This window comes from Falco biarmicus, chromosome 5 (assembly GCF_023638135.1).
Source record: "Falco biarmicus isolate bFalBia1 chromosome 5, bFalBia1.pri, whole genome shotgun sequence".
Taxonomy (NCBI): domain Eukaryota; kingdom Metazoa; phylum Chordata; class Aves; order Falconiformes; family Falconidae; genus Falco; species Falco biarmicus.
The window spans coordinates 55,937,066-55,962,156 of record NC_079292.1 but is presented as its reverse complement, the minus strand read 5'-3'; the positions used below and the strand labels follow the sequence as shown (position 1 = coordinate 55,962,156).

The following is a 25,091-nucleotide window of genomic DNA, read 5'->3' as shown; positions in this document are numbered from 1 at the left end:
GTGTACGGCAGAGGGGTGCAGGCATGTGCTGCATGGCTCTGTGCTGGTGGTCATCTCAGGGAGGGATCGGGTGGACATGCTGTGGCTGGGAGAGCCCCAGGGAGTGGCCAGAGTGGCTGGAGCAGCAGATCTGCCCGTGTGTCGTGTGTCGGGGAGGCTGGCCAGGGCAGCCGGCGGGCAGCCGAACAGGGCTGCCCAGTGCTTGCAAACCTCCCAGCAAGCAAATGAAATCTTTTCTTCGACAAGGACAGCATTTCAGTGTGCAAACAGAGGGTAGCTAGTGGGACATCGGCAGGAGGAGTCCATCCACCTCCTCCCTCTGTTCTGCCCCACGCCAGGGGGATGGGCTCCTCCAGCAGGGGAGGGGCTCAGCACTCCCCTCTTCTCACATAACCCTTTTCCAGCAAAGGCTGGTCCCAGATTTCCTGCTCCTGCCCTTGCTTGAGATGCAAAGGGGTGAAAAAGCAATCAGGGGTGTGTGCTGAGAAAAAGGGGCTTTGGGCAGTCATTGGGGAAGGCTCGTGAGCAGAAGCAGGCAGGAGAGGTCCTTAACTAATATGGGAAGGGGAGGGGGCCCTCAGTAGATCAGACTTGCTTTTTGCATGGCAGAGGATGAGGGTGACCAAGAAGGTAAAGAAAACACAGAGGTGCGGACATGTCACCCACATGCACCACCTCCGCATGGAGCAGCATGCTGCCTTTGGGACCATCACCTTCCTCTGGCCACCTTTCCTGGGTACTGACATGTGCCAAGCTGCCTCTTCCCCTCTCCAGCAGTGGACCATGTGCTCATCCTTGGCTTCCCAAGAGCAGTCCCAGGATGGATGTGCTTGCCCTTTGATGTCTCTTTTCCCCGGATTAGAGAGGAGGAAGAGGGCTTTGCTATCAGGGCTGGCTGTGGGCAGAGCTCCCTTGCCCACTGGGAGCCTATGGGCTCTCGAGCCAGTTTTGTTTTGGCATGATCCGTCTTTGTGAGTGAGATCTGCTGAAGACGCTAATGCTATTAGCATCAGGGATTTCCTTCAGGTCTCCTGTCATTAACCTGGTGACATTTCGCTGTGCAATAAGCCTCTATCTTTTGGGAGACTAAAAATCAAGTGTGCCGCTTCCATCCTGTAGGAACCATCCCTGTGCCATGCCAGCAGGAGCCTTGCTGCAGCAACCAGGAGTCACCTTGGTGCTCCCACTGGATATGGCATTTTCATTCCATCTCCCAAATACCAGATCAGGGACAGGGCAGATGCCACCAGCAGCAGGGCTCTGGGTGAAACCAGTCCTATGTTTGTCACCCAGGGACACCAGCCGAAGCCCTTGTGACTTTGAGCCCCTCAGAAGGAGAAAGAGGTTGTCGAGCCCCAGGAAGCATCTCTGACAGTGACCAAATGGAGATGCCGAGGAGCCAGTAGGAGGGCAAGTGCTTAATGAGACTTTTCCCAAGCCATCTCCTTGCCTCCAGCCACCTGGAGCTGGAGGACTCCTGACCCAGGGGTTGCTTCTTGGCCTTGGTACCTCTCAAAGAGTATCTCCTTCCTGAGCTAGCCTCGGCTTCCTTTGAACCCAAGTAAGTGCTCATCACTTGCAATAACCAGGAGTGTAAAGACTCTTCTGTCGAGACTCAGCCACCCGCTCCGTCCCACTCCTCAGCAGTGCAGCCCAGGAAAATGCAAAATAGTCACTGTACCTTTCTGAAACTAATTTTGAAATGCAATTTGTTTGCTGCTAGTGTTGCCACCATCTCTAATGACAGCAGAAGAGCTTTGGTATTGGGGCTGGGTTGTCTCTGCACCTTGGAGATCTCACATCCCTCCTGCCTCCCTGTCTTGTCAGGGGGCAATGGGCCATCCCTTGACACGTGTCAGCCACTGCATAGAGCAAAAGGCCATTACAAGTTGGCAGGGTGAGATTTAGCTTAAGCAAATATTCCTGGGGATAAAAAAAATTCCTTATAATGTGAGGAAGGGGGAAGGCTGGCATGGCTTGGTACAGTCTATAGGTAAGAGGACAGCAGATTAGTGAGCAGCTTTGAGACAAATGGAAGGGCATCAGGTGGGTACACCTACCCCAGGGATGCAAGGTACCAGAGGACAGATGACAGCAGAAGTTCCTGGCACCAGGGATACAGGGATTTGTGGATAATCTTGGGGAAAAGAAGGGAAGGAAAAAACGGCTAGATACTGACTCCCAACAAATTGTTTCTGAAGATTTACGTGAGGTTTGTAAAGTGTCAAGGCTGGACAAGGGGCTCAGTAACTGCCTGCAGCTCCACAAAAGACAAGGTAAGAAGGAAAATGTGCAATGGGAGGAACAGGACTAAATTAAGAAGAACTGGAGAAAACCTGAAAATCCAGGCAGAGAGACATATATAGCTATAGGAGCATGTCAGGCTGGACCAAGCCAAGCAGCATTAAAAACATGCCAAAAGCAGCAGAATGGGCTCAGGGCGGAGGATGTGACAGGTCTGCTCTCACTTCTGCAGCCTCCCGAGCGCGGTGGCAGGGTGTGGGTGGATGGGACGGTGAAGCCTCCTGTGTGCTGGCTCACATACTGCGGGCAAGGAAGGTGTGCAGCCTGGTGGGGACAGCTGTGTTCGTGCCTCCCAGGCCCTGTGCAGGGCAGATGTCACTCCTCTTGGAGGACTAGTTCACAGTCTTATAGTTGCTGCAGAGAGAGATGTCCCAGTCATCCCCCCAAATGGGGCTCTCACTGATGGACATTCATCTTGGGGCGAGAGCCCATGACCAGCCTGTGCAGTCGCCTGCTGGTGCTGCCATTTGTCTTGCCCTTTGCTTTCTGCCCTCCGTGTTGTTTCTCAGCATGAGCTGCTGGCCTTTTGTGGGCAGAGCATGATGATGCTCATAACCTGGCTGGTGATGGGCTTAAATGCAGGGTGGCTGCCCTGCTAATTTTTAAAGCTTGCCAATATTTGTCACAACCAGCAGAGGTAATTGCAAAAGCAAGGAGAAAAATAAGCACTTGGCGTACACCAGCAGTGAGTTTCCCTTCTACTGCCAGCAGCACAGAGAACCCAGCAGTCCTGGGTCAGGTCCAAAATAGGTGTAAAAACTCCCGGCCACCATCCTTTTTAAGGATGGAGCAGCTGACCCTGGCACTGCTGGGGAAGAGGAGGCTGCATGCTGAGCTGGGTCCTGGGAGAGGAGCTTGGCCAAGAGGGTCCCTTCGTCAGGGTCTTGCCTGGGCCATGAGGAGGTGGAACCGGACCCTGGGGCAGAGCAAAGCTGGATCAGGAAACCACTCCCTGGTGTGCCCCAGAGCTGCCATGTTACCACAGGCACGATTTCTGCTCCCTTGGTGATTAGAAGCCTGAGATAAGACCTTGGGCCCCTGATTTTGGAAGGCATGGAGGACACAAGGCGTTAAGCATTTAGAAATGTGGGAGCTCTCTTGCCCCAGTTTTTCCCTCTTGAATGAAGGCTGGAGCCCCCATTTCGTGGGGAGGGTTGGCTGCTTGGGGCTGCTCTAGCTAAATTATTTCCAGTGCTTTAGGTGAAGGAGAAAACACCAGACACTTGCACCATCCTGCAGCAGGGAAGTGGTGTGTGCATCAGAGATGGCTCGTACCAGAGGGCTCTTCGGAGGGTCAGGGAATGTTTTAGCATTGAGCTCATATTTAAATGCTTAGCTCACATTTCCAGGTTGTCTTTCAGCCCTGTTTGCTGGCCGCATGGTGACAGCGGCCACCACCAGCCCGCCCTCAGCAGGCAGCAGGGCCGGTGGGAGAAGGGGCAGCTGGGATGGTGGCAGTGGGGAAATGTCATGCCTTGCCAAGCAGCCGAATTGCTAAGACAAAAAAGGTTCAGTCTTAACAATTAGCAACACCTGAGTGGCCCTTCTGCCGTCTTCCACATCATTGCCAGAGACATTTCCCCATTGCACCAGCTTTGCCTCAGGGGATGGATGCCTCTGCAAGCCGTGCTGCCATCACCGGCTACTCTTGTGCCACTTCCCCCTCCCTGTCCATATGAGGGAGCTCAGTGGCTTTAGAAATCTAAGGGTCTGGAGCCCCAAAAGCCCTGCCAGGTTCCCCACACACAAAAGTGCCTGTGGGGCTCTGCCTTCATTAGCAAGACATATGCTTCTAGTCCTCCTGCTCACAAAGTCTTGCAAAGGTAAAATGAATGTAGCCTGAAGGCTCAGGAGCTGCAGATGAAATAAGATAAGTCCTAAGACTTTGCTTTTTTCGTTTTCTTTCTTTTAGACTCACCATCTTTATGCCAGCTTTTGGCTTTCCACAGGCCTGGCTCCCGCCTCAAGGTGCCCGAGGATGGCACTGTGCCAGGGCCCCATGGGATGGCTGGGAGGACTTTGCAGTCTCTTCCTGCAGCAAAGATGCTTTCCCACCCAAGTGGGAAAGACAGGCTGCTGACACCCATCCCACTCCCCCTGCCCATGGTGGGGGTCTCCAGCAGGCTGCTGGCCCCCCACTCTCCATCTGGCTCACATTGGGGAACGCATCCCCACCCGCACGGTGTGCCTGGAGCTGTGGCTCCTCTCCAGGATGTCTCACAACGAGCTGGTCCCCCTCCCCTCAGTTGTTCCCCGGGGCAGCCGTGCAGCGTGGCTCTGTGCAAGCAGAGCGGGAGGACAGATCTGAGGAGACAGGAGGAAAACGAACTCCCTTAAATATGATGGAGGCGACTGCCTGGTTCTGTCAGCCATCGCATCCCCTGCACCCAGCTTGTCTCCTGATGTTTTTTTCTCTCTCTGGGTGTAAAATGTCACAAGGATTAGGCCCAAATCTCCCCTGGGTGCTGCAGCTCACCCCATGTTTATCTCTTGAGGTCACCTTGGAAGCTAGCTCTGTCCCCTCCAAACTGAGTGTCAGCCACAGAGGTGACCACAGTGGAAACTGCTGCCTCAAAACACCAGATGCAGGCAGATGTGAGGCTCCGTTGCCACCCTTCATGAGCAAACCCTTTAATATGTCCTGACCCCGTGACCAGCTAGCATCACCACTGGAACAGCAATGCACCGCTTGCAGAGCCAGCCAAGTTGTGCCAGGGCAGTGGGGCTGAAGCCGGGGCAGGGGCAGGTGCTCAGGCAGAGCCCTGGCTCCAAACCCTCCGATGTTTCCTGTGGTTCCCAGGGGTGGTCACCAAACGCAAGTCCATGAAACGTGGTGCTGGCACCACAGTCACAAGGTGCACAGATGCGTGTGGCAGAGTGCACTGGGACTCACGGCAGTGAGTGGCACCATGCCCTGGGAAGATCACCATCGTTTTGGGGCTGTTGATGTCAAACACTGTTGCAGCATGTTACATCTGCTCTGCAGCCTCACTGGTAGCGGATGCAAATCTCGTGGGCTCTCATGGTGCACATCATCCCCTTCCCAAAATGGCTCAGAGGGGCCATACCTGCCCCCAGTGCCCTAGAGCCAACCCTACCACCTTGTGCTCATGTATTTGGATGCAGTTTTCTGCTGCCCCTTTCCTCCATGCAACCATTTGCCCCAGCACACTGCCTCTGTCCCCATAAGGGCGGCCACCTTCCTCCCCATCCTCCCAAGAGAGACCATTGTTGTCCTGACATGTGGCACCTCTATAGCGGGGCTGATTCGTCACCAGGCTTTTAATGAGAAGGTAATTGCAGCTACCACTGCCCCAGCAGGGGAGATCTCTCCTGGGTCTCCGGGTCCATGGCAGCAGTTGGCTGGGACGGAGTGTGAGAGCAAGGCGAGTCAGTGCTGCTGATAAAAATGCTCCGAGATAGGGAGTGAGGGACCAAGGGCTGCAGCATCTTTATTCCCTCTTGACCCACTTAAAGCAAGCACCGGTGACTAAGGGAGCCGGCAGGAGGATAAAAATACTTCCAACATGTTCCCTAGGAGGCCGGGACAGAAATAGGGGTGCCATCAACTCTCCAGTGAACAGTTGGGGTCACCCAGTATTTTGCAATCCCAAAGGTGGAGTCCCCCAGTGTCTCTCACAGCAAACATGGTGACATCAGGGCTCCTCTGCTTAGATCCTCCTGCCATACATGATCCCAAGAGCTGGCTTCCTGGAACCCTCCCTTTCCCTCCTTGGCACCAAAGCAATCAGAAAATCCCCCCCCAGAAGCATTGGCTCTCCCTTACTGCCAGCAAAGGAGAAAAGCATCATGCAAGGACATGTACCCCACAAGCCTCAGCCACACGGGTCACTGCACTGCTGCCAAAGTGTCTGTGTTGCTGCAGTGTGACCTGCTGAGGTCACATCCCGTCGTGGGCTGTGGTGGCTGGAGGGATTGACCCTGAGGCCATGCTCATCTCCCTGGCCTGAGCTGCTCCAGACACAATGTTGTCTTCTCATGGGAAAACCCACCCAAATTTCCAGGTTGGTGGCAGGGTTCTGGTGTTGCCTTGCCAGCCCCTCCATGCTGGCATACCTGAGAGCTTTTGCACTCGGAGCAGGCTCAGCACACTGAACTTTGCAAGCATGATGCTGGAGACCAGCAGCCGGACTTGGCACCTGGTAGTTTGTTTGCTCTTCTGCAGGTCACACACTGGCTGCCGCTTTATTAAACCTTGGAAAACATCTTTCGCAGGCAGCCACAATGATCCTGGTTTCTTAGCAAACCAAAAGATCTTGAATCAAGCAAGGAGGCTGCAGCACATACCCTGGCCACTTGACCACAGCCAGCAGTCCAGGGGGGTGGAAAAACCAGTGCAGGAGGACGCTGTGGCCTTCAGGCAGGCTGCCCAGGCTCACGGATGGCAGAAGGTCTCCTCACATGGGGTAGTGCAGAGCCTTGTCACAGGGAGACATCAGCCACTTTTGCTCTCTGGGGGGTGCAGAGCTCACTGGCCAGGCACAAGGACAAAAGCTGGCATCGGGCCGGGCATGGTTTCTGAGACACCTGGGTTCAAGAAGCCGGCACTCAGCCCTTGTGGGATTTGTTAACAATTTGTCCACAAGAAGCTGGGGGCTTGGGAAAAGGGGCGAGTTACAGCAAGGAGCCGGCAAGCTCGAGGTTTCTCCCTCTTCCCCCTTGGCACAGGCTCCCTGCCAAGGATGGAGGAGGTTTGTAAAGCAGAGAGCAAACAAGTCTCTCCTGCCTACAGCTTTCATGGACCAATATATCTCCAAAATCTGGGTGAGTGTTAGCAGGAGGCTGAATGTTGAGGCAGAGGTTTACGGGTGCTGGTCGGTTGCACAGTGTGCTGAGCAGCACCACCAGGAACCCAAATGTTGCCATCCTTGAAGGACTTGCTCGTTTAATATATCCACCCAGATGTATATAAGCAGACGGTGTAGGACAATGCCTTGATGCTAGTGAGGGTGTAAGTTGGTCTCCTGGAGCGTTAGAGTTATTGGGAGAAGCAGTATATGCTGAAATAGGCAGTCCTGCTTACTAAATCTGTAATTCCAGCTCTGACTATATTTTCATCTTTCTAATAATAAGTGCAAATATAGTAAGGATGAGTCACAGGCTGCAGGCTTCAGGGTTTTTTTCCCCCTCCTTTCTCTCTGAATCCATCATGTAGGGGAGAGGGGCTGGCAGAGAAAAGGAGCTCAGGCCCAGGGGAGATCCTGTCCCAACCCGCTCTAAACCCATCCCCTTGCACCTCTGCACACTGTCGATCCCAGTCAGGAGCCCGCGGTCCCTCCAGCCTCCAATTGCCTCCACCATTTCATCCCACCTGTGTAACACTCCTGCCCAGGGACCTTTCCTTCCTGGGACACTCCTGGACCATTCCCAAACCAGTGCACCTGTCCCACCCCTGTCTGCATCCTGTGGCTTGTACAACCTCACATTGGATTTGCCTACTGGGAGCTTTTTGCTTTGTTGCAAGGACCTTTTGCAAATGTTAATGCTTTCCTTTCGCTGGAGAGCTCTTCGGCTGATCTGCCAGAACACATTTCACACGCTTCTCCTAAAATTATGCCCTTTGCTTTTCCCAGCATTCAAGCTGAAGCGGAGCCCGGTGTGCCAGCGGCATGCGAGGAGAGCAGCTTGCTGGCTGCGCCCAGCTCCAGGGGTGGCAGATCGAGGGGTTAAGTGCTGCCCAAGTGAGCATTCTGTGGCTCCAGGGCAGAGGACTGGAGAGGTGGGAGGGCTGGGAAGGGCAGAGCTGGGGAGCTGCAGGGCTCTGCATGGACCCACCCTGTTGCTCGGGCTTTGTGGGTGCCCTCAGCAGGGACAGGAGGACGGATCAGAGCATCCCTTGAAACAAGACAGTTTCAGCACTTCCCCCACTGCGGTGCACATAAACCTGAGTTCAAAGGACATCACAATTTAGGCACGAGCATTTTAGCTGCGGATGGCTCTGGATTTGGGCTGAAAGCAAGGGATGAGCTAAAGATAAGCTGCTCTTAACAACCCCCAGGCCAGCAGTTCTGCCCCAGTTTCTCTCTACTGGATCCCACCCATACTGGGCTGTACACACTCCCTGCGCAGCCTTTAGCCATCTCCTGCATTGCCACTGCCCCTCCCTGGGTTGGGAGCAGGGACACAGGATGTGTCCCAGCGGGTCCCTGCAGCTGAGGGAGCAGAGAGGTGCAAGAGGCAGCAGGTTGCAGGGGCAGGGGATTCTCACAGAAAGTGAGTCCCAGGGGCAGGGTGGTCTCTCCTGAGCAGGGGGTCAGTGCCCAGTTGGTTGTGGTGGATGCACATCATGGGGAGCTGGCGTTTAGGGGGGTCTTTCACTGCTACCCCCGTGGCCATTCAGCATCAGAGCTGGGATGGGGTTCAGGTGGGCAGGGGAGTCCTGGGGACAGGTCAGCAGGGCTCCTGAGGAACTGGCCTGGCACACACCCCACTGCTCTCCAAGTCCCTGCAAAGGGCTCTCAGCAGCCCCTTGGCACAATGTGCCCATGCACATGGGCATCCCACACACATCCCCTGTATCCCCTGCATCCCCCCAATCCCCTCCATCTGCATCCCTGCATCCACTGCATTTTCTGCATCCCCCACATCCCTCTGCACCCCTTGGCATCCCCTGAATCCCCTGCATCCTTCCATCCCCTGCATCCCACTACAGTCTCTATAACCTCTCACATCCCCTGCATCCCTGCATTCTGCCACCTCAGACATCTTCCTTGTTACGGGGAGTTTACAATTACACTCCAACCATTCTAAACTGTAAAGGAGGACATTCTGGGTTTACCCTCCACCAGCAGGACTCCCCACAAATATCCCCATTGGGAAATGCCACAGAGGAATCCGGATTCAGCCCTGCCACTGGCCCTCCCCAGCCAATGCTGGCAGTAAGCAGCTAGTCATGACTATTGCCTCTATGGTTAGAGCTGATTAAATACATCTTAAATGACTCATTGGGGATTTTTTATTATTTTTTTTAATAACTCACGGTGTCACTACAGGGCACAAAGTTTGCTTCGTTGAGTTTGTTTCCCTGTTTCCTTGCTGAGATAAATAATTGAGGAGCTGAACAGCAAACCAGAAACCCAGAGAGACTTTACTGGGAATATGCTGTGATATGTGTCACCCCGACAGCATTTATAGATTTAATTTTGATATTAGCAGTGAGGTTGGGGAGCAGAGACAGGAAGGAATTTGTCAGGAGGGGATTGAGGATTGAGGGGGCAGGGCTGGAGGGATCTGTGGGGGGCTTGGGAGGGGCGTGATGGGTCTTTCCTTCCCCCTCATCCCAACCCACTGCTCCAGCCCTTTCTGACCCTCTACAACAGGATTGCCCAGTGTCAAAACAATGCTCTTTCTCATTTGGAACGGGAAGTACTTTCAGCATCTCCCACTGCAAATAAGCCAGGACCACCCTCAGGGGAGGGCAATAGTGGCCATGAGAGGCCAGCAAGGGTGACCAGCCACAGCCATCCCCGCTGTGCACATCCTTTGCCCCTGACCTTCTCCAGGGAAGGAGACTGGGCCCCCTCAGAGAGGGCTGTGGTCCTTGACAGACACCCTTGGGAATGCTCACAGAGAAGGCAAATATCTTAGCTAGGGAAAACACAATCAAAAAAATTTGAAAAATTATCAAAATATGTGTGATTTTACCCATGCTGCACTTAAAGCACCTGCTTTGAAATTACCTTAACTTTGCAAAGGAATTAATAGCCTTACCAGAAATATTATTATTGTCAAAGAATAAGAATGACAATTATTTTTGGTCAAGGAATGTGATGCTTTTTTGTGTGTCATCCTCACCATAACCGCTATTTAAATTGCCATCCTGAGCTTGGTCTCAGCCACAACATTTGGCTGCAGGTGCCTTCATCCTGGAGTTTCGCCATTCTGTGAAATACCGGCACTTCTCAGATCAAGGAGCAGCATCTGGGTAGCAGGACCCAGTCAGACTGCAACCCTTGTAGGGAAGGAAATGAGAAAGACATCTGCATCATTGAAACCTTTCAAGACCTGGGGGGGGAAAGGGGAGGGGGGTTGGGGTGGTGGTGGTGGTGGGGTGTGAGGTGGGGGAGAAGGACGGGGGAATATCCTGAAAATTCCCACCTGCTTTTCCCTGCCCACAGCCCTTCACCCAACATGTTTCCCGTGGCTGTCACCCAAACCCCTGCACTTGCCCATTGATCCGGGCTCAGAATAGCTCCCGCCAGCAGCCAGCGATCTGCAGGCAGCTGGAGTCGACGGATGAAGGACATGGGGCCTCACCCCTACGGCACCCTGCTGTCGGTGACTCCTCTCCCTCTGCACCCCTCCAGCTGTACCCTGGGCTCCCAGCACAGCCCCACGCTCAGAAAAAAGGGAAAAAAAGGGAAATAACATAAAGTGAGTTAAAGAGGGGAGGATACAACACCAGCTTGTAGCAGGGCAGGCTGTGCCATGTGCCCTAGCTCAGCCACCTTGCCACCTGGCTGATCCCTTTTGGGGGGGCCCAAAAATGGACCCTCATTTTTGGGGGTCTTTCACATCCCATGTTCACTTCCACAGCCCTTTGGGAACGGCAGGATGGGGCAGCCAGCCTCCCTGCAGGAGGAGAGCCCTGCATCCCTTGGAGGTGTCCTTGGCAAGGCAGAGGGGGTCAGTCCCTGTCACAGCAGCACCTCAAAAGGAGGGCAGAGGCTCTCCCCGCACAATCTGCCTGTCAGGGCCAACCATTTCAGGTGTCAGACAGGGTTTGTGTTGCTTGACGAGGCTCTTCCCCTCACTAGCTGGGACTGTGATGAAGACTGGGTTTAAAATGACCCCACTTGCTGTGGGAAGCGGGGGAAGTCACCCCTCAAAGCCCAGGGGAAGTGTAGGTTTGCTGTGTGCTTGCCTTGGGGCCTCCTCTTTGAGCATCCCCTGAGCGGGGCCAGGCTGAGGCTGTGGCATGGGGCTGAGCATCCTCCTTCATGAGGCTGAGCAGCCTCCCTGCCTGGTGTGTCCCTGTGCCGGCATCCCTGAGGCACGATAGGTGACAAAGGCCTGGGCATCCTAAGAGCACTGGGGGCAGCCGCTGGGGACAGGAGGGGGATATCCCTCGCACCCCGTCTGTCGGTACCTCCTTACCCCCTAAGCCCCAGCTGCACCTGCAGCCTGGCAGGTGGCTCTGGAGGCAGGTGGCATCTCTCTGGAGCTTGGGGAAGAGGCTGGGTGAGAGGGTTTGGAGGGATTTGGCTGCGGGTGGGGTTTCCCCAGGGAGGTGAAGCTGAGAGCATTACAGTCCTTGTCCAGCTGCTTTGGTCTCTGAGGTCAGGTTTTGGGTGCTCCCCTGCAAACACCAGCGCAGTGGCCTTGCTCTGTGGTGCTGGGGAAACTGTGGGGCTGTCCCTTGGCCAGCTCCTTCTGCCAGGGGAGCTGCTGCCCACTCACTGCAGCCCCTCAGATGGTTTTTGGCTGTGCCCCCCCATCTTATCCCCCTGGGAAACCTCTTGCTAAGCACGGCCAGCAAAGCAGGGAGCAGCGGGGGCGGCCCCCAGGGAGAGCATTGGCCCACAAAGGCAGTAAGGAAACCCCCTCCACACCAGGCGCCTGGGCAGGCACCATGCCCCCTCCCACCACTCCCCCATCACCCTAAAACACCTGGAGATGGTGGGGAAAAGGTGGCCAGTGCCACATCTCCCTGGCGTGCCCATGGACCAAAGTGATTCTGACACTAAGCGAAGGAAAGCAAGGCTGATCAAAGCTGAGTGGTATTTTTTTCTTTTTTTTTCTTTTTTATCTTTCCTTAAGTGCGAACACCATCTGGCTCCCCCAACTCTGTCAGCGCTTCCAGTCCCCAGGCAGCTTCACTTTTCCTAATTACTGTCATTAGGCAGTGAGTAGCGATTAGGGAGGGATGCTGATGAGCAGCATCAGGAAGGCTGTGGTCCCCCAACAGCCTCTCGGAGGGGGCCTGGTGGCCTCTTCTCCCCATCCCGGGGCCTTTTCCAGCTGGGGAGCTTGGTGGGTAGTACTGTAATTTCTTTCTTAGTAGAGGCTGGCAGGGAGGGGATGGGGAAAGGACCTGCTGGCAGGTCCGAGTCCCAGGGAGTCCCCAGGGAGGCCTGACACCACTGGATGGGAGCAGGGCAATGGTAGAGGTGTTCGATGCTGCTGGGGGAAGGAGAAGCAGCTTGCTGCAACCCACTGTGCCTCTGGCTGTCCCACCACTCTGTGCCGGCTCTGCCTACAGCAGAGGTCTGGCCAACAATGACCATTTCTCCTGGGCAGTCCAGAGGCCACGGTGATGTGCCCCACATCCAGACCTACCAGTAGGGCAGCCTGGAGTCCATGGTGATAGGCTGCATGGCTGGATGGAGTCAGGCTCAGCTGTCACCCTTCTGTCTGGCCAAAGCAGGACTGGCCACCAGCTTGCCTGGCCCTCCCTGGCTCCCCTTGCTGCATTTGGGCATTCACCCTCCCATGCAGCTGCCCGGCTGCACCGCAGCCATGCGGGCCAGCATGCGGTGTCAGTGCCACCTCGTGGCAGGTGCCCCGGGCCCGCTGGCTGCTTTTCTTCACCCACGGCCACCCACGGGTGTCCCCTGGGGACTGCAGGAGCACCCACGTGTCCCTCTGCCATGGCTGGCACTGGGAAGTGCGTGGTGGGGAAGGCTCCGTGGGGCAGGATGAGGTCCGTGCCCCGCAAGCAGGTGATGGGGTGGCCACGCAGCCCCAGTCTCCTTGCAGCAAGTGGAGGGGTTGGCGGCTGTACCCAGAGGTGGGCATCCCTGTTGGACGTTGACCATCGGAGTATGGGGTAAAATGCTGCCCACCTTACCCTGCCTGCCCTGCCTGCTATCAAGGTCCAGCACCCAGAGAAAGCCCATGGAGGGGCAGGCTGGGCCTGTGGGGGTCTGTGGGGGTGCTTTGGGCTGGAGTAGCTGGGCCCATGGGTGCTGTCAGGAGAATGAAGTGGGTGAACTGACAATGGGAGGAGAAAGTGAGGGAGAAGGACCCAGGTGGGATGGCTGGCAGAGGAAAGCTGAGAACTTTAGAGGCTGAGGGACCTGTGGGGTTGAGAGGGGTTTGGCAGACGTGACCAGTGGCTACAGAAGAAGACCCCTGGCCAAAGTGCCTCTCCTCCCTGCGCTGCCATGCTCTGCTGGCCAGCTGGCTCCTGTCTCTAGGACCAGGGATCAATACCACCCCCCAGTCCCTAGGAACACCAAGGCTTCCATCTGTTACCACCAGCATCATGGGTGGGACTTGCAGGAGCTCAAATACCCCCATGACCTCCATCATAGTGGAGCTGGTGGGGTTGAAATGGCTAGGGATATGCCTGAGGTGGTTTTGCAGTGAGGGTTTTAGCCTTGGCTCCTTCCTCCTGCCCTGGGGTGTCCTCAGACTTTCCCCTGGCTGCCTCCAAAATCCTGCACCCCTGCAGCCAGGTGAAGCCCGGCCTCGCCAGCCTTTCTAGGCACTTGTGAAGGCAGCAGGGCGGGCGCCAGGCCAGGGAGGAAGCACAGCTCCTGCCTCGCAGGGGGAAGTGAGAAACTGCTGTGGAAAGTGAAAGACAGGCAACATCCTCCCCCCGAAAACCACTTGCCCCGCTCCTTGTCCTGTCAGCCAGCTCCCGGCGCGGCCATGGGGGTTTGGAGGTGGCCAGGCCTGGCTGATTCCCAGCCATGCAGGTGGTCGTGAGCAGGGGATGTGCTAGTGAAGCTGGTGCAGAGGGAGCCCCTCAGCTCAAGGTCCTGCTGTACCTCTGGGACCACCATGCTGGAAACCCCTGAAGCCAGAGGAACGGGCACCCCCATACAGACCCCTGAGCATGCATTGGCAATGGATTCACTTTATTCTTTAATTTTTACAACCATATTTTTCACCTCTGTCCCTTCTGCTCTCCATGCAGACAAAACAGACAGCCCTCTGTCCTGTACATAAGGATGGAGAAGCAGATACAGAAGGGGTTGCAAATCCTTCCCAGGTCCAGGCAGGCAGGCTGGGCAGGAGGGGAGCACTGCCCCACCATGGCTAGCAGCTGGGCAGGCAGGATGCAGGGAAGACACCCCACGTGCCATATAACAGAGAAGAGATCCGAGGGGCACTTGCTGGCTGAGGAATCCAATGTGGATGGAAATGCCTCTTCTGCAAACTGCAGATGCTGGCAGCAACCCATAGAGGAGACACCTGGCTGAAGCTCTAGCAGAAATGAGAGCAGAAGCCCTTACCTGGGCAGCAGGAGGAGCTTTTTCATCAGGATTTGTATGGGAGTTTCTTTTACAAATTGCCACACCAGCTGGGGTGGGCAGCGCATCCACAGAGCTGAGCTGCAGCAGTCACCAGGCGGGAAGCAGGAGATGCCCCTGACAATCCTGCTCCATTTCCCTCTCATCCTTGTCTCTCATGAAAGAGGTTGCTCTGCGTCCCATGAGCAGTCCTTCCAGTGCCAAAACGTCTCTTGGCCTGGCTTTAGCTCATTTCCCCAGTCTGGATGCACAAAGATTGCTCGAAGTCACTTCACAGGGCTGGGTGAGCATGGGGATGAGGAGATGCCTGATTCGTGCTGCAGGGATACTCCTCCTGCGATGGCCAGCATGGCTGCTGTGGATAACTGGCAGCTCAGCACTGGAGCCTTCACAGCCCCTGCTAGTGAATGACACATGCCTGGAACCCCAGGAGACAGTCACTGGGCACATGGACCAACCCCTCCACCATCCAAGGCTGAGACAGGGACCCATCCCATCCTGGGACATCCTCAGCCGGATGAAGGCTCACCTCTGCCAGCCTGCTTAGGCCTGGGAAAGGAGTTGTGGTGAGGAATATGGGCCTTGGCACCTGTGACAGTGCCTGTGGTCGTCCTTATGGGATGGATGTCATGAATCTGGCTCCAGTGCTACAGGCAGGGGAGAAGAGGAAGAGTCACCCTTCAATAGTAGTGCCTGGTCCTGCAGCCCCAAAAGAGAGTTCAGGCTTGTGTAGGGGGTCACCATCAGGGGGACATCCCCTCTGCAAAGTGCCTCCAGGTGACCCTACCGTGAGCTGTGGCCCTGGGTGGCCCATTGGCACTTGGCAGCAGTGCTCCCACACCCTGCTCGGCCACCTCTGCTCAGTCCCCAAAGCCTCTCAGGCGAGGAAGCCGCCTCACCGAAGGAAAACCAGACCTGGGCTGCTGCTGACATGGCGCTTCATGCAAATACCTTCCCCCAACGCACTTCTAATTGCCTAACCACCCGCTCCAGGGCCACCAGGGTTTCTCACTCAATCCATTGGCCTGGCTCTGTTCAGCTAGGGGGATCAGCTGCTGTAATTACTTGGGAACAGCAATCCTACACTAATGAGTTCATTTCCGAAGTAGAGCCCTTCCCACTCAGTAAAGCCACTTGTGGGCCAGTGAACAAGACCATTACAGAAAAATGCTTTGGACCAGCAATGCCAGCCAGCTCTGGTACACAGGCAAAGCCTTGAAGACTCTCACATAAATTAAGTCACCCTGCCTATGCTTGTATCATTCCTGGTTTTGCCTGGTGAGGAAACATCCATCCCAAGTGACACATAGTATTTCTGCAGCCACAGTGAGCTGAAGTGACAGTTGTCTGGGGCGGTAATGACAAGCTCTTGGAGCTCCTCTAGAGCAGCAGTTTCTATTGCCTGCCTCTGGTCCTCCCTGACTTCAGTGATCGTAGCTCAGAGCAAAAGACAGATCTTTTTCCCCTGTTCCCTCCCTTGCTCCCTCCTTGGGAGCTTGTTTCTCACCCCGGGGGTACCCAGCTGCAGAGGGGATCCCCATGAGCACTGCTGGTGGATGCCTGCCACTGTATGAGAGCACACAGAGGGAGGAGAGACCTGGACATTATGGTGGGAGAGGGGGGGCAAGTGGGGCAATACTGTGAATGGAGCAGATGCTGGATGGGCCTTGCTCCGTATGGCCCCAAGCCTCCTTTTATTGAGGTCAGTAGCAAAAATCAAGCTAATGGCAGCGGTGTAGGATTTGGTCCTAATGTAACTCCCTGCTTCCCTCTCCATCTTCCTTTCCTCTCTCTCTACTATTTCAGCCACATGTTCCCAGCAATCACCCATCCAGCAGAAGACCCATCCTGGCACAATGGCAGCCTTGCAAATGGCACAGCAGCCCCCGACATGGTCCGTCCTCACCGTCCGCATCTCCTCTGCCTCCTCCCAACAGTACGGCCACGGCAGCTGTCAGCAGTTCGGCATAACTCACTGTGATCCGCTTTGGCTTCTTCCAGTGCTTACAGAGGTAACTTGGGACTTGGCACAAACAGGAAAGTGGAAAAGGGCAGTCCTCTCAGAAGGCTGATCTTGCTCGAGGCAAAACCCGGTCCTCAGACAGCTCACATCTGTGCAAGGCTTCGCCTGCCTGGGGGTCAAGCTCCGGGCGTCTGCAGGGAGCAGCCGGAGTCCTCCAGCCCGGCTCCCCCCACCCTCAGGCTCTCTCCTCTCCAGCACAGTTCTGGGTGGTTTTGGTGGTGACCAGGGCTGTGGACCCCAGCTCAGTGGCAGGCAGTGGGAAGCCATGGTTGCGCTCATCGTGCTGGGTGTACACAGTGGAAAGCAGGACGATGTCACCGTCGGCATCACCCCGGCAACACGGCCTCCGCTTTGCCCCAGCTTTACCAGGTGGCCCTGGCATCTTCAGACCTCCATTGAGATGTGGGCATGGGACTGGGGTCAGGGTGGCATCTCCCTCCAGCACGACAGGGTCCTGGCAGCCCAGGCTGGGCAGGGGGCTGGTGATGTCCATGTTTTCTGGGATGGGGCAAGAAAAGGGGTTTACAGAGCGCACAGGAGTGGGTCCAAGAGGGTCTCAGGGAGAGGGTCGCATCCCTGGTGACACACTAGGGGGAAGATAGAGCTGAGCAGGAGGAGCCTGCAAGGTCCCCACTGCACCTCTTTTGCTGCAGAGCTGCTCCTGCTTACAGCTGATGGGTTTTGCCCACCCCCACCCCACTCCCATAAAAAAAACCCAATAGGGAAAGGCAGAAACTTGGACTTGCACTTCGAGCCCTCTCACTAAACCCTTCTTGTGGCAGAGCAGCCCAGCCCTTGGTGGCTCTCCCTCCCAGACCGCCTCCCACTTAAAAATAGACTTGTTTACATGCTTCAAACACAGGCGTGTGCTGCCAGCCCCAAGCCTCCTGCAACTTTCCACACATCCAGTGCCTCAGTGGTGGGCTTTCTGGGGTGCAGCCTTGGGAGACAGTAGGGACAAGGACCAGGGCATGTGGCAGGGAAGTAGCCGAGGGGTGTCTTTGGTGCTCTCCATCATGGCTGGATGCCAATTGCCACTGCATTTCTCCCTTCTTATTCATTCTTGGTATTTTCCCTAGGCGTGTGCATCACAGGCTGTTGCAGCCACACTCACTTTAGCAGAAAAGCCCCAGGTAATGTCCCCCTTGGTCTGAGCCACCCAGCCAACACCACCAGTGGCATGTGGTCAAGCCAGGGCATGAGGACTGGCAGCTCCTGGACCCAGTGCCACCCAAGGGTTCCCACCCGGGCAGTGGGGTGGTGGCAGGTGCCAGTATCCCCCAGGGTGACCCCTCGTGGAGGTACGGAGGAGCCATCCCCCCTGCCTGGGCGTGGGGAGGAGTGAAGCCAGGCAAGACCATTTCTGAGAAGAGTGGTCAGGACTGAGGCAGCACCAGGGCAAGGGTCCCTGGGGAAGGAAACAGCCACCTAGCCTCTGGATGATGACCCAACAAGATGGGCCGTCATGGGACACCATGGCCTCACCCCTGTGGAAATATCCTGCCAGGAAAGGCTCAGCCCTGTCCTCACCCCCCAACCCTATGTTTGATGCCTTTGGGGATGACCTTGTGCGGTGCTTTGATGTCCTGCCGATGGGGCTGGCCTTGACACTGTTGGAGTCTTTGGGGCACTTGCCTCAGGATGCCTGGCATCCCAAGCAGGAATAGCAAGCTGGGTGGCCAACACGGGACCCCCATTTGCAGTGCCGCAGGGAGAGGCTTCCTCTAGAGCCACCCCTAGATGTCCACTGCTGCCCCCGCAACCCCTGCTCCAGCCATGGCCCTCCAGCTAGCAGGGCAGAGGGAGAGGTTCCTTACCAGTGCTCTGTACGCATCTCCTGTGAAGAGGGGATGGTGCCAGCAGGTGCTTTAAGCAAGCAAAGGCACAGGGAGAGCTACAAAGGGAGAGGGATGGTTCAACAGGGCCACACTGGCAGTCACGTGCAGGCGTGGGTTCCCAGGGGACAGGGATGCTGTCACTCAGGGGATGGCTCTGCCACTCCAAAATGTCTTGGGGTGCCAGTGGAGCCCATGTTGAGCGTAAGAGCTGGCCTCGACAGGGATGTGCCTCAGGGGAGCCAGTGGCAAGAGTTCCCATTTGCCCTGGGTCGTCAGGGTGCTGTGACAAGGAGAGCAAGAAGTCCCCTACCTTCGGCCTCCTTGTCCACTGCCTTCCTCTTCCTCCTCCATTTCCCCACCTTGCAGGCCAGGAAGCCCCAGAGGGCAGCCAGAGTCAGGATGAACCCCACCACTGCTGGGACCCCGAAGATCAGGAGGGTGCGGGGCAGGTCCACCGAGGGGAGGGTGGGTGCCAGGGCGGAGGTGGGCGCTGTGTGGCTGGGCTCTGCTGTGGGGCAAGACACCAGCAGTGTCAGGAGGGGGAGAGCTGGGGTGGGGGAAGGAGGGCATCAGCCAGCATTACCCGCCCGTCTGTCCAACCTCAGGTCAGGGCTGCAGTAGCAGGGAAGGAGAGTGGCTTTTCACTGCTACCCACTCACCACCTACAACGAACCATCCCCCTGCCTGACGGGACCCTTGTCCCATGCACTGCCATTCCTGGCTGATGGGAGATGAGGGCATCCTGCCCTTCCCATGGTCACCCCTGGGGCAGGCTGTGACCCCTGCACCAGGCTGGACCATCCCTCTTCTCCCCGTACCATGTACCATGTTTCCCTCACTGGAACTTGCTGCCCTCTTCCTCTCTCCTCTTCCTCCAGGTGAAGGCAACTCTCCATCCTCTACTGCCACCTCCATCGCCATCTGCAGGAGAAGGCACCTTCCACCTGCCCACCCCCAGGGTGCCTGCAGCCCACTTGGCCCACCACCTCCTAGCCCCGAGGAGCTCAGTCCCCAGCCACCGTTGTCCCCTTACTTGTGTTGTCCTTAAACAAGTCGGAGCACTTGACACAGGACCTGGTCAGGAGGTCGAAGCACTGCGAGGAGAGGCAGGAGGAGGAAGAGGCACCTTTTCCTGATGAGGACATGGCGGAGTGGGAGTGAGAGCCCAGCTCCCGCATGGCGCAGCAGCAAAGGGGCTGCCGAGTGTGAAATCGCAGCGCCCCGGGGCCCGTGGCAGAGGGAGATACAGTCTGTCGAGCTGTGTCGTCTCCCTTGGGGCTCACGATTGCTGTGCTCGCCCTGGGGCGGGTCTTCACCAGGGAGGAGGAGAGCAAGTGCCCAAGCCCTACCCCTGCCTGCCCATGCAATGTGCCCTCAAACTACCTCTCTCCAAAATATGCTTCCAAATTCCCTGCAGCCCCTGGCATGCCCCAGCCGCACAACATGCCCAGCAGCATGGTGCCCCAGACCAACAATGTCACCTCCTCAGCCCTCACCCTTTCCCAGCCCACCCATAGCTCGCCCCCAGCCTGGGCATGTCTCCCAGCCCGCAACCTCCCTCACCAGCTGGCAAAAAGCCCCCTCAGCATCCTCCAGTGCCTACAGGAGGCTTTTCTGTGCCCAGATCCTTACAAGACCCCATCCCGGGGCCACGGATTCAGGTTAGGTGGAAAATGCAGAAAAGGACAGGAGGAGAAGAGTGCAGGGGCACCAAGGTTTCCCCTTTAGAAGATCCCACAGTCCCCAGGACATGGCTTGTTAGTGACTGCTGTGCAGGCAGGCCAACTGGTGTGTGTTCTCCACCCCTACTAATGATGGTGCTCTCCATCACCCTACTCTCTCCATCCCAGACCTGGGCCCATGGCATGGACCCTCCCAGCTCCTTGGCACCATGTCTCATTTTCCAGTGTTCAGACCTGGCTCTGCTCAGTAACTGCCCAGGGTGTGGGCAAAGCAGGTCATACCAAGCAAGTCTGGCCCTCATACCCTTAGAAGGGACTAAATAAGCCCTTAATGCTCTTAGGTGTTCCTGACCAGAAGCAGGAGAAACAATGACAAGTCAGAGCCCAATGATTGAGATCTGAAGCGGGTAGATAGATTTCAGTGCTGTAGATAGCTCTTCTCCATCCCTACCAAACAAAAGTCATGTTCCCTTTTTCTTCACCCTGTAGGAAAGAAAGGGACCAGCCGAAATTGCTGGCTTGCTCCCAGCTGAAGGAAGTGGTGCGGGAGACCTGCCTAGGCCAGGAGCGCCCTAATGGGGTTTTATTGCTAGAGTCCCATCCTTGAAGCAGGTAGAGTCGCTGGGCTCTTTCTAGTGATGCCTCTGCTGCTCACTGTCCTGGACCGAGGCTGGGAGGGGAGGAGGAGAAAACCAAAGGAGAAAACTCAAGGTGACAGAGTACCAGGTGTCCCCACTGGACAACCAAGCCCCTCTGTAACAGGCCAGATGACTTGGTCCCTGGATATTCCTGGCCCTTTCCAATGGCTTTTGGGCAAGCTGAGCCCACAGCCTCTGTACCCCACCCCCTAAAGTGCCAGGTGGGACACAGTCACCACATCCCCATGCTGATTTGCAGCCCAAGCACAGCTCCCCAGCAGGGCAGGAGCTTTCCTATGGCAGGGCCCTCCCTGTCCCCCAGACATATCTCCCTCCCTGCCAGCAGCATCCCCAGAGGGTGGCTTGCACCAGGGCAGAATCAAAGCAGCCCCGGCACTGTCTCAGCCCCCCTTGCCAGGTGCCATGGGGCTCTGGGCAAGTGAAAGTCCTGACCAAAAGCGATCGCTGCCCACTGGTTCCACGCCTGCCATGATTTCACTTCCCTTCCCAGCCAGTGTGCCCAGCCGCTCGCTCCCTCGCCCTCACACACTGCCTGGCTGCCAGGGATCGCCCTGCCCAGCTGCGCCGTGCCGGCGGGAATGGCTGTGCCGAGCCCAGGGGTCTGCAGGCTCTACCAAAATGCTGCAAGAGCCTGGCCACCATTCCTGTGCCTGTGACTCAGTTATTCCTCCTCCACCTTAGTCAAAATAAAACTGAGCAAGCGGGGGCAAGCCAAGCACTTCCCTCTCTCAGCATGGCCCTGAGCTCTGAGGCTGTCAGCGGCATGGCCAGCTCGGCACCCTCTGCCGTGATGCTTGTGCTGGACAGGCTGCACTCGTCCTTGCACAGGTACCTGCCAGGAGAGCTGGGCCAAATAGGAGGACAACTCTCCATATCCCACCTCACCCAGCTCCCTGCCCCTCATGTGCCCCAGGTGAGGAGCAGGGCTGCAGTGCCCACATGGGAGCAGGAGGGGTGTGCATCCAGCAGCAAGGTGCACCGGGAGCAGCTCAGGGGGGATGGAAAGCTGTGATGCAGTGCCATGACCCACAGTAGGGAGACAAAGAAAAGCCTGGGCTCGCTCCAGTCCACATCTGAGCTCCAGGGCAGAGAGCACTGGGGAGGAGAGGGCACCCAGAGCCCTCGCTGTGTCCCCAGCAGGCAGCTCACAGAAGTGTGAGGGTAGGGACAAGGGAGCAGAAAACGCCTTGCACGGTTAGAGTCATGCACAGAGGCAGACCGTGCACGAAACAGCCAGTGCTCTGCCAGGATTCCTGCCCCCAAAACACCTCCCTGCTCCAAAGGCTTTGCTATTTCTCTTGCTCTGGGGTGTTTCTGCCTGCTGGTCTCCTTTTCCCAAAGGGGGATGCTCCTCCATCATCTCCCTCTCTCCTTCCCCCCATGAAATGCCCCCTGCTGTGCTTCCCCCACGTCAATTGTCTCTTGGTGACTCCCAGCCCCTATTCCCATCGGTCCCACTGTAGCACTGTCACCCTGCCCCTCTCCCTACCCTCTCCCCTCCTTGCTTGGCTTAATGCAGGGGGAGGAAATGGGTTCTGGCATCTGCTGTACCACACTTACAGATTAACTCTGTGACCCCTCCAGTTAAATACATGCACTGGGGAAAGCCCAAAGGGAGGAACCTACATGTTGCTTTTGACGTGGAGGGCGAAGTTTACAACAGAGCTCAGGAGACGATGGCTCCTGTTTCAGTACCTAGAATGAAAACTAGATGCTGCACATTAGTGGCAGGAAGCCTGGGGATGGCAGCTGTGGTGTCCTCCTTCAAATAAAGTGCTCCCAGGTCCTCTTCTGTGGAAAGATGTTGCAGCCTCATTACTGTGATTCACCTTACTCTATTCCCTCCCATTTTTCGAGTCCTCTTTTTCCCCCTTTACAGCTCTTCCACACTCTCTTCCTGGCCTGTCCGCCTCCTCCTGGGCCAAGAAAATGATGTTTGAATTCACACATGATAACGCTTACTCATGGAGAAAATCACCGCTGACTTCCCCAGAGGCACTCGCACATGTGCCAGCACACCAGCGCAACGAGGCTGCCTGGCCAGCTCCAGGCATCGGCTGTCCCCCTCCTCATCTCCCACATCTTTGCCTCCCCTGCCCTTTGTAACAGTGGTTGATTGTTTTTGGAGCACCAAAATTAAAGCCTGGTGCGTCGTTTGAACTGTTTGCATCTCAGAGCTGAATACACTTGATAATAGCACAAATGCATAATTAAAGAGCAGAAAAAAATGACTCACTGGATAAGGAAATGTGCTTTTCTTATCTGCTCTGCAGAGAAACAAAAACCCCAGGAACCTGGGACTCCTGCTAACTAAGTACTTTTATTAAACAAATAAACCAGCAAAGATATCAAACGAGCTATTTAAAAATTATGTCTTAATGCTGGAGTCAGAGAGCTCTATTTCCAGTGCTGTTTGGTCCAGCCCCACACTGGGAGGTCTGGCTTTGGCCAAGGTCGGCTGCTGAGATCCCTGTGGTGAATGGGGCAGCACCGGTTACCCAGGAGTGTGGAGGGATGGCGGCATCCTGCGAGCACTCCTACACACATGAGCGACTGGACTCAAGTGAGTGGTTCCTCTGGTGTCAGGGGTGGGTGAAGTGACTCACGCACACGCTTGCAGAACCACCCGTAGCAGAAAATATGTACTGAAAGTTCACCTTGTGCTCGTGCACACCGGAAACCCAAAGGCTCGTTGATCAGAGAAGCTGCAAGGTGTTTATCAAGCAGACCCAGTTACCTCGGGACAGACCTCTGACAGATTGCACCCAATGCTCTGGGAACACCTCAGCACAGCCCACCATCTGCCCTGCATCCAGGTGGTGCTGCTGGAAGACTTCAGCTGGAGCCAGCCCCCAAAGCACATTCGACACTTCACCCTCAGGCCCCTTCCCAACACCCCTGCACTGGCTGGTGGGAAGCATCCCTTCCTGAAGAGCCCCACTATGGCTCTCAGGAGCCAGTTCCTCAGGGCTCCAGCACAAACCATCTCCTCGGGATCCACCAGGATGCCCCAACATGGCCCAGGCCCACTTTGCTCTGCTTTCTCAAAGTCAGCCAGGCTTAGGGACAAACTCTGGGAAGATTTTAGGAATAATGTGGGAAACCAAAGGCTTCAAGAGATTCACCGTAAAAGCCAGACCCTCTGTAGGTGTTCTGCTTCTTACCAAGGGGTTTTGCGGTAGTGCTCATCCATCTGCGTGGGGAGTTTGGAGTGGGGCAGCACCCCAGTGGCATTGGTTCTGCTGAACGTTATTTGTTTCCCTTCTCCTTGTTTACATGTCCCTGGAGCTGTGCTTATCCATGAGGCTAAGGAAAAATAAGCGGGTGTCCTTAACTCCCTCTGCAAGGGGACTTGGACCCTCCAGGGATGATGCTGAGCACCCAAATTAGGCTTCTGCAGTGGACTGCCCTTTGAAGACCCCTCTAGGGTCATAAAGCAGTGGGTCAGCACTGCCTGGACTCAGCTTCCTTCTGCCCATTCCCTCTCCCTGCTCCAGAGAGCCCAAGAGGGACACAGAAGCATGTAGAGGACATACAGGGGAACCCCCCTCCCTGATCCAGCCCTGAGAGGGCTGAGCCTTTGACCTTCCCTGCCAGGAGCAGGCGGTGGGTGGCAGCGAAGGGTGTTTCCAGCCACTGTGCTGGCTGCTCTCGCCACTCTGCAGAACATGGCAGGACTCTCTTAGCAAGGCTTGGGCCCCTGGACACTGCCCAGGCTCTCACAAGACCTCCCGTGTTACCAGTGACACGCTGTTAGCTGAGACCAGCTCTTCAGCCCGGACATCCCTGTGAGCAAATGGTGAGCAAAGCTCCCTGCCCTCTCTGCCTGTGGCCGGGATGCTGCCCCCATCTCCGTCCTGAGGATGGGTGGGAAGTTTGCCCTGTTACCCTTGGATGACTGGGGTAGTGGGGAGGCCAAGTGTCCCTCCCAGCTTTGCCTGTGGCTGGTCATAGGGAGTGTTCACGTGCCCAGGCAGGGCTGGGCAGCACCTCCAGCAGCGAAACAGAAACCAGCGGCTGAGGGAGATGTGCTGCCACACTACAAACCTCTGAGCAGGTGGGTTCAGCTGGTTCAGGCATGCGTATGCTGGGGCACAAACCTCCCTGGCACGTGAGGCCAAGCGTAGAAACCTCCCCAGCGCTCGCAGTAGGGAGCCCCACTGCTGTGCTTTCAGGGCACGAATCTCCAGCAGACAACTCCAGAGCCAAAACCCAAAGCCTGATGGAGGCGAGGGGCTGTCTTCCTTTGAACCCCCACCCTTTGTAGCTTACTTCAGCAGCAAGGGACAGGAAACTGCTTCGGTCAGCCTGGAAGTCAAAACTAAACTAAACAGCCCCAATTGCATTTTGCATAGTGCTTTGTT

At 56.2% G+C, this 25,091-nt stretch overlaps 1 protein-coding gene across 2 annotated transcripts; it reads right to left on the bottom strand.

Annotated features, from left to right (window-relative positions):
- Positions 1-14,112: 14,112 nt before the first annotated feature.
- On the bottom strand, positions 14,113-19,664 carry TNFRSF13C (TNF receptor superfamily member 13C). 2 transcript variants are annotated; one of them, XM_056341624.1, is made up of 3 exons: positions 19,420-19,664; positions 18,697-18,891; positions 14,113-17,046 (listed from the first exon to the last, which is right to left on the bottom strand). In XM_056341624.1, exons 1-3 carry the CDS (start codon positions 19,562-19,564, stop codon positions 16,724-16,726), a joined length of 663 nt encoding a protein of 220 aa, XP_056197599.1. In that variant the 5' UTR covers positions 19,565-19,664; the 3' UTR covers positions 14,113-16,723. The 2 variants fall into 2 exon arrangements, with proteins under 2 accessions (XP_056197599.1, XP_056197598.1); XM_056341623.1 differs by having other exon boundaries at positions 18,697-18,894; positions 19,420-19,662.
- Positions 19,665-25,091: the final 5,427 nt, after the last annotated feature.

Coding starts and splice junctions, on each gene's coding strand:
- TNFRSF13C (XM_056341623.1), bottom strand. CDS start 19,564: ATGCGGGAGCTGGGCTCTCACTCCCACTCCGCCATGTCCTCATCAGGA. Junction 18,895..19,419: donor CTTGTTTAAGGACAACACAA/GTAAGGGGACAA, acceptor CTTGCCCCACAG/CAGAGCCCAGCCACACAGCG. Junction 17,047..18,696: donor AGTGGACAAGGAGGCCGAAG/GTAGGGGACTTC, acceptor GCCCCATCCCAG/AAAACATGGACATCACCAGC.